General features: G+C 40.2%; 1 protein-coding gene across 1 annotated transcript in view; it reads left to right on the top strand.

Moving 5' to 3' along the window:
- Positions 1-18,212, top strand: part of LOC126259714 (aquaporin-3-like) — a 161,642-nt gene that overhangs the window by 110,814 nt on the left and 32,616 nt on the right. The window contains exon 3 of the mRNA XM_049956689.1: positions 14,391-14,528. Within this exon, the coding sequence (XP_049812646.1) occupies positions 14,391-14,528 (138 nt within the window). The remainder of the gene's footprint in view (positions 1-14,390; positions 14,529-18,212) is intronic.

Below are 18,212 nucleotides of genomic sequence, written 5' to 3'. Positions count from 1 at the left end.
TTCCCTGCTATCTCACCTTCTCCCCACCCCATGCCATGCCTCCTCCTTATCTCCACCACCCTCCCCAGCAGATTGCTGCTCACATCAGATGCAGTCACAATCCACAGTCGGGCCCCAGTACCTGGCGACAGTAGCCATGTCTGTGTGAGTTGCGCTTGTGTGAATTGGTGTGTGTTTTCTATTTCAGAAGAAGGATGTTTTTGTCTCAAAGCTTACATGTTAAGCAGTCTTTTTCATTGTGCCTGACTGTGACTTAATGCCTCCTCTTTGTGGTGAGAAGGAATCTCTATCATTATCATGTTGTTGAATAATATTATGTTCATCTCGTAAAGCAAACTCAAATTATTCTGTCATGTTAGGATGTTTTTTGATAGTAATTATGAAACATTAAAAATAATTAATACTTTCAGTAATGACTAAGTAAGGATTGTGCCATTCTTTGCTATCTTTATATCTTTACAGTCTCAGTAATGGTACTCAGCCTCTGACACTGACAGTGATACTGGTCTTGTCAGGATCAGTAAAATATCCTTGGCCTCAGTGTTATGTCAGACTAAGGCTACTCAATCAATTAGGCACATAAAATGATACTTTTAACAACTTATTGTAGTCAAAATTAGTTTTCTGTTTACACTGGTTGTGGAATACAGTAATGGACAAGAAGTCTTTGCTTTGGCTAGAGACAGACAGAGAGAAAGAGACTATGTATGTGTGTGTACATACATACTTTCATCAATAACTTACATAGTTGCCCTGGACACCAGAGTACATTTAGTCATCAGTGAAGATTAATCCTTTTTTTATTGAAAAGTAATTTATGTTAATATATGCAACATTTAATTGTATGCTGAAGATTTTTCATTGACTAACATTTTGATTTATTCACCTTTGTGCATTTTACATGCAAGATGTTTCACCCAATACAAAATTTGGTAAACAGCAATAACTACAACAATATTTGCGAAAATATACTGGTGTGCAAACTTTAAGGACAAAAGTAACGTTCACATGATGTGTCACACTCAAGTAACATAGGTCACTGAAACAATATAATGAAAAGGTTAGTTGCTGCTCACCATACAGCAGAGATGATGAATCACAGAAAGGCACAACAATCAGAAAGTTAGTGTTTGGCCAGGAAGGCCTTTGTCAATAATAAACACACACACACACACACACACACACACACACACATGACCATAGTCTCTGGCAGCTGAAGCCAGACTGCGAGCAGGCAGCACATTATAAGAGAGACAACTGGGTGGGGGTAAGGAGGATGCTGAGAAGGGGAGGGAGAGGGATACAAGATAAACTGCAACCACTGTGCTGCATTCTATGTGGACATGAGAACCAACAATTGTCTGTTTCCATGAATCACCACCGACAAACACTGGCCAAGAAACATCTGGACCACTCTGTTGCTGAGCACGTCGCCCAACACGATGTCCTTCATTTCAGTGAGTGCTTCACAGCCTGTTCCATCTGCATCCTTCACACCAACACCAGCTTTTCTGAACTGCGCAGGTTGGAACTCTCCCTGCAATGTATCCTATGTTCCTGTAACCCTCCTGGCCTCAACATTCATAGTCATTGTCCTCGCCCACCCAGCCCTTTCCCTATTCTCATTCCACCACTACACAGCCCTCTATTTCACCAATGTATGCCGTCTTTTTACTTCTCTCTTTGTGTGCTTCTCCCTACCTCTCTCTCCCCTGACCTTTGTCTAACCTCCTGACTGAACATAGCTGCCCTACTATCCCGTCGACATTTTGCCACGATATTTCGGCCCAGAGACGTCCAGCCATCATCAGGTGAGTACACAACTACTGAAGAGCCCAGTTTCAGTCACGGAATTTATGCCGAATCTCTCGCATGCGAAATGTACTGGCATCCTACAGCGCATGCGTCAGGTGTTGACATGCGTGGCATAGCTGAGTTGTACGTGCTGCCCTCAGTGGTGGAAATAAAAGATCATCTAGTCATTGAGTGTCGAATGACGCTGTTGATTCCGCTGTGATTGTATAATTTTAATAACAGGATTCCAATTTTTATCCAGCTAAAGCCGTTGTCACGATTTATAAGATTATCGGCAAGACATATTTCCACTGATTCCTTGATTACGGAATCCCAAAATCCGGAAACCGGAGCTAAAATTTTTGTTCCATTGTATTCCATTGAATGTCCCAATGAAATACAGTGCTCTGATACTGCTGATTTTGACGGTTGTCGCAGACAGGTGTATCTTTCATGTTCTGTACATCGTTCATGGACAGTTCTTGTCATCTGGCCAATATATGCAGAGCCACATTCACAGGGAATTTTGTAGACACCTGCTTTCTTCAGTTGTAAATCATCTTTAATGGATCCAACCAGGACCCGGTTCTTTGCTGGTGGACGGAAGATAACCTTAATTTTATTTTTCTTCAGTAATCGGCCTAGTTTCGACAACACATTCCCAGCGTATGGAAGGAACGCAGTTGATTTAAAGTCGCCATCAGTGTCCTCAGTGCGTTGCTTCTTGTTATGACAGTTGCGCATGGCCTTCCTTATTTGGCGTGAAGTGTAGCCATTCTCTTTAAAAACCTTCTCCAAGTGTTCTAATTCTGCATGGAGGTTCTCATCATCCGATATTACATGCACTCGATGTATTAAGGTACTGAGAACAGCGGCTGTTTGTGCTGGGTGATGGCAGCTTGACGCCTGGAGATACAAATCTGTGAGAGTCAGTTTCCTGTACACAGAATGTCCTAATGACCCATCATTTTTATGGCGTACTAGCACGTCTAGGAATGGTAAAGTGCCATCTTTTTCAATCTCCATCGTGAATTTGATGTTCTCATGTAATGAGTTTAAGTGATGAAGGAATTTTTCCAGTTCCTGTCTGCCATGAGGCCATACAACAAAAGTATCATCTACGTACCACCAGTAGACCATAGGCTTTAAAACAGCAGACTCAAGTGCTTTCTCCTCAAAGTCCTCCATAAAGAGATTAGCTACCACAGGGGACAAAGGGCTCCCCATGGCAATGCCGTCTGTTTGTTCGAAGTATTCGTCATTGAATAAAATGTATGTTGAGGAGAGTATATGTTCAAACAAGGCCATCATTTCTGCACTGAATAATTTACCAGTAAGATGTAACGATTCCATTAAAGGCACTTTGGTAAAAAGTGAGACCACATCAAAGCTGACTAATAAATCCGAGCTGCTAAGCTTAACAACCCTTAAAGCGACTGACAAAAACTTCGGAATTATGTATATGGTAGCAACACTTACCCACATTCGGCTTTAGTAGTGAGGCCAGATATTTTGCTGTAGAGTAGGTCGCAGCACCAATATTACTCACTATTAATTGTAGTGGGGCGCCATCCTTGTGTATCTTAGGAAGACCGTAGAGTCTTGGTGGTACTGCAATGTGTGGTCTCAATCTCTTGATAACTTGTTCAGGTAGAGAACAGTCGTTCAAAAGGGTAGTAGTTTTCGTTGATATTCGGCTTGTTGGGTCCTTTTCAATTCTGCGGTACATAGAATCATTTAGCTGACAATATATCTTCTCGTTGTAGGCTCCTCTTGTCAGAAGAACTGTGGCGTTACCCTTATCCGCAGGCAGTATAACTGTGCTAGTATCTTCTCTGAGGCTGTGGAGAGCAGCTCTTTCAGCTGGCGAGATGTTACTCCGTTGTGGCGCACATTTCAACAACGTTCGGCAAGATTCATGTCGAATTTCGTCTGCAGAATCCACAGGGAGACGTCTAATGGCTTCCTCAATGGAACTGATGAAATCCGTTAAAGGCAGTGAAGCAGGTGTAGGAGCAAAGTTTAAACCTTTCGCAAGCACTGACATCGTCAAAAGATTTCTCCGTGAGGTTCACCACAGATCGTCCAGAGATAGCTTCTTGCGGCTTTCGTGTTACGAGTTGGCTAAACTTCGCACTTTGCCTGTTCGTATTGTTCCTGTGAGCCCAGTCTGTCTTGGCTCAGGATACACCATCAATACAGTCCCAGCTAAGGGAAGAACATCTTGCTACAATCTTCAGATGTAAATAATATAAATTCCTGGCAACAGCGTATAACTCACGACACGTAAAACGGATTCGTTCCCTTACTAAAGCCAGACTTGCCTTGCGTTTTATATTGTTGGCGGCCACACTATTAATAAAATGAACAACTCTGGCGAAAGTTGGAATCAGGTTATTGTCTCTACATTTCAGTAAAAAATTTAGTGAACACAGCAACCTGGCTCTTTTCTCACATAATTTATCCAGTACGTGGATATCCTGAACCATCTCCTCCCCATAAAGGTATTTGATTTGACTTCTGAAATTTCAGAAGTCACATAGCCGCCCTACTCCACAGCTTGTCCCTTCAAACTGCCAGCAGCATTTAACCATCCCCCACCCCTACCCTGATATCCCTCCATCTCCCCACCCCAGCCTCCTCCTTACCACCACCCGGTTGCCGCACTATAATGCGCTGCTGCTCACAGTCTGTCTTCAGCTGCCAAAGACTGGGGTCATATGTGTGTAAGTTGCATTTGCGTGTGTGCGTATGTGAGCATGCGTGTATGTTATCTGGTTTTGACAAAGGCTAATTTTCCAACAGTCATTTTGTTATGCCTTTATGCGACTTGGCATCTCCATCATATGGTGAGTAGCAACTATCCTTTTCATTAGATTCTTACATTCCATCCTGGATTTTCCATTGTCTGATAGGTCAATCAAACTTGGATCATACATAGAAAGAACTGCTACAGTAGGGCACAGAAGGCAACTTAAAGAAATGTGCAATGAGATGAGTGGAACTGACACTTTTATTCAAAGACAATAATTACACTGAAGTCACCATGATTTATGATAGTGGTTTGTGATAGGGTATGTGATCACCAAGGACAGCAGTGCATACTCTGCAATGTGTTCCCATGCTGGGCACCAGGTTAGTAAGTTCTTCGGGTAGGGCATTTCATTCCTCCACCAGCATGATTGACAACTGCTTGTCAGTCATTGGTGCACGTGGACACGCCTCAATACATCTCCGCAATGCATCCCACATGTGCTTGATGGGGTTTAATTGAGGGGAACAGGCAGGCAAGTCCATTCACTGAATATCTTCTTGTTCCGAGGACTCCACCTGCCTAGTTCGATGTAGTCATGCATTGTCATCCATAAAAATGAAGTCAGGGCTGAATGCACCACTGGAAAGAGGAAGGAATACAGTGTCACAATAATGTTGGCTGGTGAGTGTATCTTGTTCAATGATTTGGAGGTCATTACACCCATACAACATTATGCCTCCCCACACAATAACACTTGGGCTATCAAAATGATCACATTTGACAGTGTTCCTGGGTGCATTATTTGCTCCCACCTCTCACCATATGGGACAGAGTTACAGAATAAGTTGTATATACAGAACTTTCCCAGCATTTTAACTGAATAAGTTCAATTCAGAGTTATCTCCATCTCCTGCATTTAAAGTTGACTAATTTGTTGTGATATATTAGATCCAGGTCCAAATTGACAACCTCATTTTGTGGTAGACACAGATTTTGCATTGTGGTCATCTTGTGCAGTATATTGTTTGTGACAGCCAACAACAATTTTTGTCTATTTATAGATATTTTTCACTTTTATACTGTGCGTATTCTACCCTTACATTATAACTGTCCAAACACAGTATTTATACATACATGAATACATGTCACAGACATATATAACAGGAATAACAACAGACATGTAATATAGACTCTTTGGCTGACCTCTCAATTCCACACTTAGATTGTAAGACAGATGTGTCCAGTGTGAGCAAGAAATGTCACCATTTAATATTTTACAGCAGTAACATACATGACAACCTGTCTACTGTGATGTATGCCAGATTTCATATTACATCATATTAACATAAACATTCATATAATTAGATTTTAATCATCATTATTTTTGTATGCTTTCTAGCTGAACATCAATTTGAACATCACAAAGAATTTATAGTTAACATGCATGTCATTGAGATATACGTAATATGCAAGTAAACTTTTGTTTATGCTCTCATGAATACATTGTTATACACACTGGACTCACATTTGGGAGGATGACAGTTCAATCCCGCATCCAGCCATCCTGATGATTTAGGTTTTCCAGGAATTCCCTAAATTGCTCCAGGCAAATGCCAGGATGGTTCCTTTGAAAGGGCACGGCCGACTTCCTTCTCCATCCTTCCCTAAACCGATGAGATCGATGACCTCGCTGTCTGGTCTCCTCCCCCAACAACCCAACCCCAATCCCAACATTGTTATAGGGCAGATATCAATATGCATACGACAGTTTGTTGTCCTCTGTGTCAGATGCCACTGACAGTGGGTTGCCCTTTAACAAATATTTACAAGCTACAGAATGCCAAGCATTCAAGATTTTTAATAAGAATTTGTTACTGATGCAGCTTCTCAGCTTGTACAGCAGGCAGATGATACATGGTACTACACTGTCCAGTCATGTTACTGTGACCTCCGTCAAAAATTTGAATAACCATCTTTCGCAGTGCAGGCCACCGCAAGATGTGCAGGAAGAGAGTCAGTGAGGTTCTGGAAGGCACCAACAGGGATGTGGAGCCATCCAAATCCAGTGCCATGGCCAGCTGCACTGATTTCTCAGCAGAGGATCCACAGCATGAACAACTTGACTGAGGTGGTCCCACAACTTCATGACTGGGTTTAAATCTGGGGAGTTTGGTGGTCAGGAGAGTACAGTAAACTCATCCTGGTGGTCTTTGAACCACACACGTACACTGTGAGCTGTTCGACATGTTGCATTGTCCTGTGATAGATACTGTATACAGGGGTGGACATGGTCCCCAAGGATAGATGCATACTCGTATTGATCCATTATGCCTTCTGGAATGACAAGATCACTCAGGGAATGCCATGAAACAATCCCCAGACCATAGTGTTCTCTCCCTGGAACCTCCTGACTATTGTTTTAGGGTAATTTCTTTCAGTCCAATGGAGTGTAAAATGTAATTCATCTGAAAAGGCCATGCATGTGTCATCACTCAGTGAACATCCAGTTGCAGTATTGTCATGAAAATTCCAGTCTTCATCACCAATGAACAACAATCAGCATGAGTGCATGAATTAGGCAGCTGCTGAGGAGGCCCAAAAGCAGCAGTGTTCACTGAACAGTCATAGAGGGGTCACTGTTGGTAGCCCTTGGCTCATCTGGGCAGTCAGTTGCTCAATTGCTGCATGTCTATTTGCCCATGCACGTCTTCGCAACCATCTTTCACTCCTGTCATCTGTGGCTCATGGTGCACCACAGTTGCCTCAGTACCAGTTTTGGACAGCACCATTTTGCCATGCATGGCATGCTTTAAGCATGACAGCACACAAACAGTTTACAACCTTAGCCATTTAGGAAATACTTCCACCCTTATTCTGAAAACCTCTTGGATGTTAGATAAATCACTCCGTTTCTGCAGTACAGCAATGTATGTTTTTCACCTTTGTCAACATGCTTAATATATACTCAATTATTAGTGCTGCCATCTACCATCTGTGAATGGTTATGGCAAGTTGATGCTGTACATTAATGTGACTGGACCATATATGTCACACAAATGTTTGACCTATGTAAAATCATTATAGTTTTGCTATTCTATTATTGTAACTGGCAACATTTAGATGGAATGTAATATCTTCATTTTTAATCTCACTCCAGGCAGTCAATAGTTTTACTCCTGGTGATGACAGCAGAGCTAGCCATTGAAAACTTGAGAATTTTATTAGAATTGATGTGGCTTGAAGACAAGATGATTTTATCCAGTCATGCCACCACAAAAGATTCCGAGGGCACATCTCACTTTTCTGTAGTACATTTGCCTGAAACCAAGTGGTACACCTCTCCATCATCACTCTACATTATATTGCACATTTTCAACGTTGATACCAGTTACAATGATTGTTGTGTCATCCTTGTATAACACTGTGTCATGTGAAATAATTCTGAATAAGTCATTTATATAAATGATGAATAGAAAAGATCCAAGAATAGGTTTCGTAAGCATGCCCATTGTACCTTGAAGAAAGTCTGACTTTTGAGTATTTGTATTCACTAATTGTTTCCTGTTGTTTAAGTGAGATTGCATTGGGCACAGAGCATTCTATCATATCTGGAGAGGTGGATTTTCCTTGTAAAAAAGGTGTGGGACATCATATCAAATGCATTTGCAAGACAAAACAATACTGGACAAATGTTTCCCTTTATTTCCAAAACAGTTGTACACCTTTTTGCCATGTACAACTTGACTGTAGAAATTCTGAAACCTAAACTCATACTGAGAGAAGCTAAGTATATTATTATAATGTATGGAAGGTTCTGATGGAGAATAATGAATTATTTAGGGACAAAGGAGATTACTCACCTAAAGGCAGAAGCACTGTGTCGCGACATGCACACACACACACACACACACACACACACGCACGCACGCACGCACGCACGCACGCACACTCACTCACTCACTCACGTGCACATGCCTGTCTCTCTACTTTGTGCTCATTTGACTGCCATCTCTCCAGCTCTTTCCTGGGCCATGGTGAGTGTACTGGGGTGAGGTGGGGTTGCAGTGTGGGGTGGGGTGAGGGATGGAGAGAAGCAGGAGGCAGGGAGGGATTTGGGGGGGAAGGGGCTCAGGGCAGAGTGGGGAGCCGTCTGTGGGCTAACTAGAAGTGCAGGTAGAGGAAGCACGTGGCAGATGACTGAGCACTGGATTTCACAGACTGGGGATTGGTGGGGGGTGGAAGGCCAGTGTTACCTTAGGTTTAGGCCAGGGAGGTTACAGGAGCAAAGGATGTGCTATAAGGATAGCTCTCATCCGCACAGCTCAGAAAAGCTGGTGATGGTGGGGAAGATCCAGATGGCATGGGTTATGAAGGAGCCATTAAAACCTCGCATGTTGTGCTCTGCTGCATGTCGTGCCACTGGGTGGTCTACCTTGTTTTGGCAATAGTTTGAGAGACCCAACCACAAAGAAGCATCCCTCTTGTGGCCCAATTCCACCCGGGAGTGGAATGACTGAACCATGTTCTTCATCAGGGCTTTGATTATCTATCATCATGCTCTGAAATGAGGGACATCCTACCCATGATACTTCCATCCCCTCCCAAAGTGGTGTTCCACCACCCGCCCAACCTCCACATCATCCTAGTCCATCCCTATGCCACTCTCACCATCAATCCCCTGCCCCAGGTATCATACCCTTGTGGACGACCCAGTTGCAGGACCAGCCCTATCTACCCATCCAGCACCTCCTACTGCAGTCCCATCACAGTCTTATACTACCTCATCAGAGGCTGAGGCACCTGTTAAAGCGGTCATGTTATATACCATCTCTGCTGCAACCACTACACAGCATTTTACATTGGTATGGCAACCAACCAGCTGTCAACCAGAATGAACGGCCACTGGCAAACTGTTACCAAAACACTGTGGGCCACCTAGTGGCACAACATGCAGCAGAGCACAACATGCAAGATTACAGCTCAGTCTTCACTCTGGTAACCTCCCTGGCCTAAACCTAAGGTAACTCGTCTTTTTTTGTGTGTGTGTGTGTGTACACCACCCCTTTCCCAGAACCCTCACCCAGTATGTGTCAGGTAGTTGTGGTCTGCCATCTCACACCCCAGTCTTCGTAATCAAGTTCTCAGCCATCTTCCATGTGTCCCTTCTACCTGCACCCGTAACTATGCCACTGACAGCTCCCCACTCTCCCACAACCACTAGGCACTGCCTCCCACCTCTCTCCATCCCTCACCTCACCTCACCCCACCCCACACTGCACCTCCCACCTCAACCCAGTACAGTCATCGTGGGCCAAGAAAGAGCTAGCAATCGAATGAGTAGAATTTAGGGAGACAGGCATGTGCTTATGAGTGTGTGTGTGTGTGTGTGTGTGTGTGTGCGCGCGCGCGCGCGCGCGCCTGTGCATGCATGTTTCTCCTACAGTTGGGAAAGGAATTCCATTCCGAAAGCAAAGCTCTGTACCTTTTGTGTGTGTGTATCTGTTGACGAATCATTGCTTCTGCCTTTAGATGAGTCATCTCCTTTATTCTAAATGATAAGTATATTATTAGATTCAAAATAAACTTATCTTTTTTTGTATGCAGTATTCTGTTTTTATTATATTATAGATAAAGTGTAGTATAGTAATGTAACAAAAAGCCCACACGGTTGGCCGTGCGGTCTAACGCATGGCTTTCCAGGCGGTAAGGAGCGCCTGGTCCCTGGCACAAATCCGCCTGGCCGATTTGTGTCGAGGTCCGGTGAACTGGCCAGTCTGTGGATGGTTTTAGGCGGTTTTCCATCTGCCTCGGCGAATGCGGGCTGGTTCTCCTTATTCCGCCTCAGTTACACTATGTCGGCGATTGCTGCACAAACAAGTTCTCCACGTATGCGTACACCACTATTACTCTACCATGCAAACATAGAGGTTACACTCGTCTGGTGTGAGATGTTTCCTGGGGTGTCCACCGGGGGCTGAACCACACAATAACCCTGGGTTCGGTGTGGGGTGGCGGAGGTGTGAAGTAGACTGCGGTAGTCGTTGTGGGGTTGTGGACCACTGCGGCTGCACTGGGGACGGAGCCTCTCTGTCGTTTCTAGGTCCCCGGTTAACGTACAATACAATACAATACAATGTAACAAAATGAAAAGGATAGATTGCTTCTCACCACATGGAGGATGCATTGAGTCACAGATAGACACAATGAGAAAGAACTGTTATATGTCTGTGACTCAACATCTCTTCTGTGTGGTGAGTAGCAACCTATGCTTTCCAGATTACTGTTATCCCACCCTTTTTTCTTATGAAGTGATTTGACTTCAGGTATTTTCAAACATTCATATTAATCAGTTATTCCTTACAGATATGAGCATATACACAGTATCACACATTAAAAATAACTTTCTAAATGGGAACTGGGATTTTGGCGTATCTCCTATCCATAGGCTATAACTTATTCTCAGCGAGTAGCTCTATAGTTCATTGACAGCCCATGCAAACTTGGACACATCTATCTAGAGTCATCAGTCCAAGGAGATTCCACACAAAGGGGTCTAAAATACATCCCTTAGTAGTTGCTAACTATGTCAGTTAACAAGTGCTGGACATCCTTGCAGTTATCTGACTTCATGCTCAGTGTGGAGAAAAGTTGGAACTATAATGATCACAAAATTTGCAACTTTCACAGAGCATCTAGCCTCTTGTAAGAGTAAGTAAACTGTCTTATCCTCGTAAAGATTCTAAATAGCAAATGAATGAGGACTACTCAGCCCTAAACTTCTACACATCATACACAATAATAAAGCCACTCCAATAAAAGCAATGTACCAATCGCAAGTCACAAATTATAAATATAACACAGTGACATATTTTCTTCCAATTCTATACATGTCTAGTGTCATCTGTGTCTGAGCTGTCATAAAGTCATGTAAGTACATTGAAGACAACATGAATGAAAACTGGCTAGGTTCTGATTAGTTTGCAGTACAGTACAGAACTCAGAATATAATTAATCTATCAGCACCTTGTGCCACTGCTATTATTAGAATTCTGATGCATTATTGTCACACTGTCAGCTGCTCACTACCAGTGGCTGCCTCCTCAGTCCACAGCTGTGTCAGTGGCAGCAGTGCCCAGTTAGTTAGATTATTCATTCTTCAACATTTTTTTAACTCCATTAATACATAGAAAATGCCCCAAGCTGGATGGCTGTTGTTCTCTCAGTAGTCTTTTTATTCAGCATTTCCAGGGAACTAGATTGTGTGGTTGGATATTAAAATAAATAGGACTGTTACAATAGGTGAACCTTCAAATGCTGTAGGATTTTATTTCACTTGAAAGTTCATTAACCTTTCTGTTCATACTGTTGTTATATGCAGTATTAACAGTAACTTCAGAATTTTTGTAGATAATTCAGTTATCTATAGTGAAATGTCTGGAAAAATACTGCACAAATATCTACGATGATAATATTTCAAAATGACACAAAGATTAGCAATCAAGTGAACAGAATGTAAAATTGTGCATTTCGAGAAAAATTGTAGAAAAGTCATATATTATAACTTCAATTTCAGTTAGCTAATTACTCATCTCACACAAATACCTGGGTGTAAAGATCATTCCAACAGTTGTTCAGTAAAATATTCATTAACTTTTAACCACAGCCCATTTCTTCTTATTGGCTCTATAGTAATACAATATTAGCTTATAACAGTCAAGGTGAATCTCTTAAATTTCAGTGATTTCCATCTGATGTTCAGATATGCACAACAATTCTGCAAAAATTCCATCTATCTTCTCATTTTCCTGAACAGACATGCGAAATTCATCCTTCTTATGTATGATGATTTTGATATTTAGATGGAAGACACTAAATGCATTTCCTTGAAAATTTGTAGTTTTTTTCATAGATGCAGTATTTTGTTTTTCTGCTAGATGTTTCAACTGTTACTATAATTATTCTGCAGTTCTGTTTTTCAATTAATTTACTCTGAAAACTGTGTAGGGGAGGTAGGAAATCACTATGCTACAAAGGATACTACTTCACTGCTCAAAAAAAGAGCTGTAAGAATAATATGTGGTGCTCATCCATGATCATCTTGTATGTATCTGTTTAAAGAGTTAGGCATTGTGACTACTGCTTCACAGCATATTTATTCCCAGGTGAAGTTCGTAGTAAATAATCTACTACATTTCAAAAAGAACAATACTGTACATAATTACAACATCAAAAGAAAAAATGACATTCATTACTCCATTGTCTTTAGCACAAAAAGGTGCACAATGCTGCCACCACAATTTTTGATCATGTGTCCAGTGATATAAAATGTCTGTCAGACAACAAAGTTAAATCTTAAAAAAATGATGAAGTTTCTCCTTGACAATACTTTCTATTCCATAGAAGAATTTCTAATTTTGTAATGTGTAAATTGTCATGGGTGGGAATTATTAACTCACAACAGTGCTAAAACAAACATAAATTTAGTTTGTAGATCGCCATCTAGCCATATTTTCTTATGAATGTGTAATGTAAATGTAAAATGACTTGTCCCACATCATTTCAATTGATTGTACAAATGATCCACAGAATATGAAACTAACTATCTAACTTGGGTCAGATTGCCTCTGACAATCAGGCATGCAAGTAGCCTCTAACTAAAATCATGCTGTGCAAGATGTAGCCAAATGATGGGGAAGGTATCAATCAAATCTCAAATCTATGTCTGACCAACCCCCCTCCCCTCCTCCCCCCTCTCCTTTTTTTTCAACCTGTGTGTTAACACATTCCATAGAAAACTTCATCAAGAGTTTATCATGCCACTAAAAGAATGGCACAGTATTCACACTAGTGTTTTTCCTTCTCATATCATTCAGTAAGTCTGCCCTGTCCCAGGGTTCTGGGTGACTTTTCTACAACTCGTCCCATTTCCTAAGCCTCACCTCCTTTTCCTGCATCCCTCTTCCTTTACTTTCAACCCTTCCACCAGAAGTAGGAGCCTCTGGCTCTGAAAGCTTGTACATTTCCATAACTTTTATGTGTGTTTTCTCTTGCCATCTTTTGGTGAGTATTTTTTTTTTTTCTATCCACTAATATAACACTAATGTGTGTAGCATTTACAGCAGTGTGAATGATGTCCACCTAAGCTGCATAAATAAGGTTACAGTCAAAACTATTAGAGTTAACCCCTACTATTACACTATCTTCTTTTCCAAAATAATTTGCTAAAGAACTTAAATCACAGGTGACATTGTTGAGCCCTGAATTTCACATAAAAACACTAGTTAGTTGTTAATCATTTCCCACAGAGCTCTGTATCAATTTCTGACAGTCCCTTTGCCATGGGTGTCATCCAGTCTGATGTAGCAATTAGGTGTCATTATCTAGTAATTTGTAGGTCTGAGATCCAGTTCTCCATCTTGTCAGTACCTGAACTAAATATTTGTGACTACTGAAAAATTCACAATTTGAGGAGTCCTTCCTAATGAAATATTGCATTATTCAAGAAACTTTGATATTCAATCCATGATTAAGTTTAATTCCATAAGTGGTTTTGTTGTATTCATTTAATAAAGTCATTTTTTGGTGTTAATTGGTGTTGTTCATTAACTACACTCTTAATTTCAGTACAGGGTTTTACAACTTATATGACAAACTTATTTGCCATAATTTTCAAATATCAATCACAAACAAATTCTAATTAATTTTAAAAGCTTCAAAATTATGTTTTAAGGTTATAGTAGACACATCATTTCATTAAATTTCATTTCATTTCATTCCGATATATGTTAATGTCCAATTAATGTGTAGTAAGAATAACACTTTTTTTTTTATTATTTTTCAGGTTCACATCTGAATCCAGCAGTGACACTAGCATTTTGTGTCATTGGTAAAAAGCCATGGAAGGATTGTCTACATTATTTTCCAGCACAGTACCTTGGTTGCTTTTTAGGTGCAGCATTTGCATATATTGTGTACCTGGGTAAACGAATATTGGATTTATATTTATTAGATAATAAATTGACCAGTAGCTTCAGACAGTACATATTGCATGAATCTGTAAATTTTACATCATAATTCAAACAAATTTGAACTTTTTAACTACTGAAAAAACAAGTACTTAGAATGTATTACACACTTGTAACTTCAGTAGATGATCCTGAGATGTAAATGTAAGAGACAGCTTGTTGATATCCAATCCACAACAATATCTGTATCATTATAACACTGATTTAATATAATATATTACATATTTTAGTACCAGTCATGGGCAGTTAGCTTTTTAGTAGTAAATAACAAGAGTAGCAGGTACTAGTGAGAGTGCCAATGGGTAATATATTTGTCAGTTCTAGGCCTATATGAGTGTGAAGACCCACACTATAATATACCGGGTGATCAAAAAGTCAGTATAAATTTGAAAACTTAATAAACCAAGGAATAATGTAGATAGAGACGTAAAAATTGACACACATGCTTCGAATGACATGGGGTTTTATTAGAACAAAAAAAAAAAAAAAAAAAAAAAAAAAAAAAAAAAAAAAAAAAAAAAAAAAAAAAACAAAGCTCACAAAATGTCCGACAGGTGGCGCTGGAAAGCAAAACGTCAGTAACTGCTACCGTGATGGGTGAGAGGTATGCCGATACGTTACAGAATCACATCATCCCCAGTCTGGCTGATAAACACCTTCTGGAACGTACGATGTTTATGCAGGATGGCGCTCCACTCCATATTGCTAGACGCGTAAAAGATCTCTTGCACGTGTCGTTTGGTGATGATCGTGTGCTCAGCCGCCACTTTCGTCATGCTTGGCCTCCCAGGTCCCCAGACCTCAGTCCGTGCAATTATTGGCTTTGGGGTTACCTGAAGTCGCAAGTGTATCGTGATCGACCGACATTTCTAGGGATGCTGAAAGACAACATCCGACGCCAATGCCTCACCATAACTCCGGACAAGCTTTACACTGCTGTTCACAACATTATTCCTTGACTACAGCTATTGTTGAGGAATGATGGTGGACATATTGAGCATTTCCTGTAAAGAACATCATCTTTGCTTTGTCTTACTTTGTTATGCTAATTATTGCTACTCTGATCAGATGAAGCGCCATCTGTCGGACATTTTTTGAACTTTTGTATTTTTTTGGTTCTAATAAAACCCCATTTCATTCAAAGCATGTGTGTCAATTTGTACCTCTCTATCTACATTATTCCATGATTTATTCAGTTTTCTAATTTATACTGACTTTTTGATCACCCGGTACATGCTGCTTAAACATACAGAACAATAAATATTGTAAAACTTGATATGAAAAATTTGTAACTGCTCATACATTAAATGAGTAATACAGAAACAGATATATGGCACTTATATGCAAAATTTTAGACACAATGAAGCAGTGTTCAAGGGGTGTCATGGGGGTAGAAGGCTCTTTGACATATTCATACTGCTGATACAACATGGTACACATTGGTATTTTTTCCATTTCATATATAATATGTATGAAGTTAAATAATAAGCAAAGTCATTCCTCTAAATTACAAATGTTTCTCTATAGAATTACATATAAAAACAAGCAGTTTCTTTATATCAATAATTGATTTTTTATGTTGGAAGACAATGTCTCTCCACCCCTCCCCCAACCCCCTTCCAAAAAATGCGAGCTGGAACAAAACTTTAAATGGATGTTAATGGAAGTTCACCACACCTTGCAGTTTTTAACGAAGTGCAGAGAGTAAATGCAATTCTTTTATTTATTTATCCAGCCTCAGGCCTCACAGTCATACCTCTTAGTTCTGAATGGAAGGATATTTTAGTTTTATGTTTGTGTACACATTAGTTAAACATGAAATACCATTGAAAGTATTGGATATCAATGTTCTAAGTTGTTTTGCTGAGTAGATTAAAGCCAGGATGAAAGCAGTATTTATGTGAAAGAAAATTTACAGTATGAGGTATTGACATGTGTTTGCTAGTTAAGTAGTGAAAGAGTGTCCACAGTCTCACCAGTTGAATCAGTATGATATCTGAAAAATACTGTGACCTTTCAGTTTTACAGATCTCAGAGTATACATAACTATCTTTTCAGACCTCAGCTGTAGGACAACCCAACACCATTGGGAAATCATTGGTACTCTGTGGAAATTTTAATGCTGATTTTTTTAATAGAAAATTTAATAATGCCATCCATATACTGTCTTTTCAACAGCATATTTAGGTACATTGGTAAAGTAATTACACTATTTAAAAGGCAGTGCATGGACATTATTGAAAGTTTTACATTCATTTTATTATTTTGATTTTTCTGTGAATAGCCACTAAACTTACAAGGCAAATTGATCTTTTAAGTCGTAGCATTCAGTTCATCATGCATCATGCATCATGTTCATTAAACCCTATCTTGCAAGGGTGTGCACAGAGGTGTGGAATGAGTCATGTTATAAATAATTGGCAGAAGTGACCATTGCAGGCTGCTCTAGTAAAGTATTTTAAGAACAAATCATGATTAGCACAAATCCAGTCAAACTCATAATCACACATGTTTGGATCTTGTTTTATCATCCACTTACAAAAATTTTAAAATGACAGTGCTGTAAAACCTCTTACGTTATTTGATTTTCAAACAGCTGAGCAGAACTCAACGTACTCAGACATTTCTCTCTTTACTTATTCCGATCAACACTAAACTGACACATAATATTTTTAGCCCAACGCAAGCTGACTTTCAATAATCCCTACAAAAGAATGGCCCTGACTAACAATAATGTATACCTTTCATGAATCACTTACCTCACAAAAATCTTCATTACTCGAACTACTGCAATACAGTGAGCGCCAATACTGCCAGCTAAATAAAGGATTCTAACTACTGAAGGCACTAACTAATAGTTAGCAAATGAAAGATTTTGATAGAGAACAAACCATGTATTTACCTTAATAATGTTCAAAGGTGATCATATATATGTCAGTTCATGATATCCAGTATTACAAATTTACTCTTTCTGATGGACACATGTCCAGATCGTCCGCTCTCAAAATTCTGCCATCTCTCTCCCCACATCCACCACTGCTGGCGGTTCACCTCCAACTGCGCAATGCTACACACTGTTCACATCCAACTGCCCAACACTAAAATAGCAAATATTCCAACAATGCAAACCAGCCACAGACTTCACACAGCACAGTCAGTGATTTTCATATAGAGCACTACATGACATTGCCAACATAAAAACCTACTGATGGACACACGTCCAGATCATCTGCTCTCAGAATTCTGCCATCTCTCTTCCCACATCCACCACTGCTCGTGGCTTACCACCACCTGTGCAACCCTACGCGCTGTTCACATCCAACTACCCAACACTACAATAGCAAATATTCCAACAATGCAAACCAGCCACAGACTGCACACAGCACAGTCAGTGATTTCCATACAGAGCACTACATGGCGTTACCAACATAGAAACCTAAGCAGCCTACTTACATAGCCCCCATGCTCCCCACAAAATATTTTACAAATTGTTTTGGGCAGTGGCCAATAATGATTTGATAAAATTTTTCATAATTACAATAACAAAGGTATCAAATGCACATACTTATTGATGCAATGTTGGTCAAAAGCATTAATTGTTCTCATAAAGACAGTCCTGATCATTCATCACAATAGTA

The sequence above is a fragment of the Schistocerca nitens genome, chromosome 5 (genome assembly GCF_023898315.1).
Source record: "Schistocerca nitens isolate TAMUIC-IGC-003100 chromosome 5, iqSchNite1.1, whole genome shotgun sequence".
Classification (NCBI taxonomy): Eukaryota; Metazoa; Arthropoda; class Insecta; order Orthoptera; family Acrididae; genus Schistocerca; species Schistocerca nitens.
Note: the sequence above shows the minus strand (reverse complement) of the source record. Positions and strands in the feature narration are given on the sequence as shown.